The 4019-nt window shown below is 42.7% G+C and overlaps 1 protein-coding gene across 1 annotated transcript; it reads right to left on the bottom strand.

The window, feature by feature from the left end:
- Positions 1-504: 504 nt before the first annotated feature.
- Positions 505-3695, bottom strand: LOC102905363 (trypsin-5). Its single transcript, XM_006998117.4, has 5 exons — positions 3656-3695; positions 2573-2732; positions 1440-1693; positions 920-1056; positions 505-654 (listed from the first exon to the last, which is right to left on the bottom strand). The coding sequence occupies exons 1-5, from the start codon at positions 3693-3695 to the stop codon at positions 505-507; spliced, it is 741 nt and encodes a 246-aa protein (XP_006998179.2).
- Positions 3696-4019: the final 324 nt, after the last annotated feature.

The raw sequence follows: 4019 nt of genomic DNA, 5'->3' as shown, positions 1-4019 counted from the left end.
GTCCTGTCAGGATTACAGAGCAAAACTTTACATGAAAGCTCCCAAAATGAATATAGGGAGGGAACTCAGAAACCAAGGTGGTTTAATCATTGCTAAGATTTACATTGGAAACAAAGAGTTTCTGCCATAGTTAAAGAAATCAGTAGTCTTGTCTACTGCAGAACATATGTATACTTTACAACTTCGAGTCCCCCAATATACTAAGGAAGAAAAATCTTAACCTCCACTATTAAGACATGACTTTTCTTGAAAAAGTAAAATAAAATAAACTCGGTATTATGGCTCCACTGAAATTTATGTTGTGTTTCAGATGTTGCTGATGATTGTTTCTTTACCCACTTTGAGTCCAGAATGACTTTAGTGGAGAATGTCTGCCTGATCTCAAAGCCTTCAGATAAGAGCTTGCCTCCCAGAGCTAAGGGACTAGAAAGGTCAGACAGAGGAACAGGTAGTGATGGCAAATGCACTTTATTGACTCAGGGACTAAAGAATGTTTGGAGATCTCTAGTTGGCAGCAATTGTGTCCTGAATCCAGTCCACATAGTTGCAGACCTTGGTGTATACACCAGGGAGGTTCTTCTGGGCACAGCCATAGCCCCAGGAGACGATGCCCTGAAGTTGTCCATTGCAGACCACAGGGCCACCAGAGTCACCCTAGGATGGAGAAATACAGTGTTTAAAGAAGCAGCATGAAGAACGATCACACCTGCTCTAACCTTAAGACCCATTCCAGTCACCTTCTGACTCCATATGTTTTTCATTGAAACATATCCTCTAATCTTACTAATGAGATGAAAGGACATCCAGGGTAGAGAGCACTTCCCCTATCTCTCTGGATGAATCTCTAATCTCACAATACTGAATATTTAAATCCCCCTCCTGGAGAAGAGGTGTTTCATATGGAAAGGGAGCCACTCACCTGGCAGGAATCCTTGCCTCCCTCAAGGAAGCCAGCACAGACCATGTTGTTGGTGATTTTCCCAGGGTAGGAGGCTTCACAGGCAGCCTGAGTTAGCAGTGGGGCATCCAGGCACTGGAGCAGGTCTGGATTATTCACTTTGAGAGGAGGTAGTGATCAAAGGAGAAATATGTATTAGAGCACCCTGGGGAACAATAATTGATCCCTGAACAACATGGCTAACTGCCAGAGAATTCATTAAGTATATAAATTCCAACAAAGAATTAAAGCTTTCTCAAACTATAAAATGACCATTGTTGATCCTGTTTTCAGTATAATAACACAGTGTTATTTGTTATTTTTAGGTTACAGGAAGTGAACTTCTTGGTACTTTTTAGTCCTTTGTTACCAACGATATATTTCTTATAGTTAGTAGTTCAAACGAATTTGGAAAGCAAAAGCAAATAGTTCAAATCCAGAGACAAGTCTGGTTTTGGAAACATGGGGAGGAAAGGATGGAGTAGGTAAATGTCATACTTACCACCTAAGCTAAGGGTATTGCCCCAGCCAGAGATGAGGCACTGAGTGCCAGCAGGTGCACAGGAGGTGGGCAGAGCTACAGTGGCCACTCTGGCATTGAGGGTCACAGGGGAAGCTAGCTTGATGAGCATGATATCATTGTCCAGGGTCTTCGAATTGAACTTGGGGTGCCTGATGCTTTTGGCAGCAGTGACAAACTGTTCATTGCCCTCAAGGACATTGATGTTGTGCTCTCCCAGTCTCACTTGGATGCGGCTATTGGAAAGAAAAGCCATGGTTGAGAGTTTCAACACATTATCCAAAACACACCACAGGTTCCAAAACTTCATGTTCAGGGGTAGCTCAGAGGAGTCTGGTTAGGCACCCTAGTTCTTTAATCTAGAGACATTGTTGGTATGTAGGGTATAATATAAAGGAGTGCAGTTGGGCTCGTTTTTAACCTGTTATACTACGACTCTGATACACCCATGAATGTGGATCCAAGGTGACATTTGATGTACACTTCACACTCCGAGTCTTTGTTTACTATAGTAGGAACTATGACAAATACTTCTTGCTTTGTTAAAAACTATTACTATGTAGAACCTAATCCAGTGGCGACCGAAGAGTTGTGCCAGGACCCACAACAGTGTGGCATAGCACCCTGAGAGAAGTTTACATTCTTGCTTCCAAATCCAGAAATACTGAGCCAGAATCTAGCCCTGGGTACAGTGTTTTAAGAAACCTAGTCATCTTTGTAATACATACTCAGGACTAAGAACACACAGTAGAGACTGCATTGATTTAATCAATATTTAACCTGATTTCTGAAAACTTAGAGGTTATTATAATTTTTAGCTAGTCATCCTTATACAAAGTTCTTGATTGACTTTCTCACTGGTGTCTATGATAGCAAGATCAATTCATCAGGGTTTAAAGGCCGATAATCCTTGCTACATTATGGGTTTGTTTTGGGAAGAGAGAGGATTTTTATTCTGGATCAAATTTCGTTCTTGCTCATGATGCTTAGCTCCTGCCAACAGTTGTTGTCTTCAAGGCTTTCCCTAGTCACCATACAACTTCACCACTTGCCCAATGCTATGTTCTAATCATGTCCCAGGCCATGAGCTCTGCAGCCAGGGCCCCATTGCTTACCTCTTGTAGCAGTGAGCAGCTGATACCACCCATTGGTCATTGATGAGGGAACCTCCACAAAAGTGGTACCCAGAGTTCAGAGACACCTGGTAGGGCACAGAATTCTCTCTGCAAGTGTATCCTCCAACGATCTTGTCATCATCGTCAACAGGAAAAGCAACTTGAATGGAGATAGGAAATGAGAATAAACCAATTTATCAGGGTGCTAGAGGGTGAATCCATTGGCTTTATGGCAACTTTAACCCTCAGAATTTTTACTGAGCACAATGAGTATAGGAAAACTCAGATCACTGTGTCTTATAGGTAACATAAATTTTAGTACTTCCCACTAGTGGCATCTGTAGGAAAGACAGAGAGTTCCCAAAAGCCTCAGATCTCCTCTGAGCATCAGGGCTGGACTATCAGGAACTACCTAAGAACACAAACAGTGGGATCCCATTACAAGTCAGTTTTGTCCACAGCCCGTTTACTTTCCATCTATTATTTGGTGTTGCCACCTGTATGTTAGCTTTTAGAGTCTCAGAATGGAAAGCAACTGGAGAGGAAACAAAAGAAGCCAATTCATCAGGCTGTTGGAGGGTGGATTGCTCAGCACCATATCACCTCCCCACTGTTTTAGTATTACTACCTGAGCAGAATGACGAAGAGAAAGCACGGAAATCACTGTCCTCAGTAGTCAGCACTCAGATTCAATATCTGCCAGGGGAAAGGACTGCAGGGCAGGAAAGTAGATACTATTGAGCTCAGAAATACTCAGAGTTCCAGGAAAAGCATAGAAGAAATGACCTGAGAACACACTCCAAAGGGTCTGATTACATGTCAGTTGCCTTGCTTCCCTCTGAAATTCACCAAGTACTATGTTGTTGGATTCCCAGTGCAATTGCTGCTAAGGAGTGTGTCACCTGGTTCTGTTTATGCACCTTCACTTTTGCCTCCCTTTCTGCCTCAGTAATCCAGGCCCTGAATTCAACAAAGGATGTTGTGGAGAGTGTATAGAGGGAGACAAGAGTAAACTAAAGCCTGGGAAATAACAAAGGTTGAAAATAAGATGCTGGGGAAGGTTGGACATAGCTTGAAACTCACCAGCAGCTCCCACAAGGGCCAGGACCAGGAGTGCATTCATGGTGGCAGAAGGTAGTGAGGTCTGAATGGGAGCAGGCTTTTATAGGACTGAGGATGGAAAATACCGTTGTGGAGTTGGGGTGTGATGTCATTGCTTCTTACTGAGCAAACACACCAGTATTTTCCCCTTCTGGATTCTTATGTCAACTCTTGTTGGTTTCTTGGCAGTCATAGACCTTCAGGTGTCAAGAAAAATTTTATTCTCAGGAAAAGGGGAGGGAAACAGCTCTAAGGATGCTAGAATGGGGGAAATAATCATAGTCATGACTTTGTTTACACATCTCTGCTTGACTCTATTAAATTCATGGGTGTTGAAGAAAGACTC

Source organism: Peromyscus maniculatus, chromosome 3 (genome assembly GCF_049852395.1).
Source record: "Peromyscus maniculatus bairdii isolate BWxNUB_F1_BW_parent chromosome 3, HU_Pman_BW_mat_3.1, whole genome shotgun sequence".
NCBI classification, from domain to species: domain Eukaryota; kingdom Metazoa; phylum Chordata; class Mammalia; order Rodentia; family Cricetidae; genus Peromyscus; species Peromyscus maniculatus.
Note: the sequence above shows the minus strand (reverse complement) of the source record. Positions and strands in the feature narration are given on the sequence as shown.

Coding starts and splice junctions, on each gene's coding strand:
- LOC102905363 (XM_006998117.4), bottom strand. CDS start 3,695: ATGAATGCACTCCTGGTCCTGGCCCTTGTGGGAGCTGCTG. Junction 1,694..2,572: donor GCTGCTCACTGCTACAAGAG/GTAAGCAATGGG, acceptor TCTTTCCAATAG/CCGCATCCAAGTGAGACTGG. Junction 1,057..1,439: donor CAATACCCTTAGCTTAGGTG/GTAAGTATGACA, acceptor CTCCTCTCAAAG/TGAATAATCCAGACCTGCTC.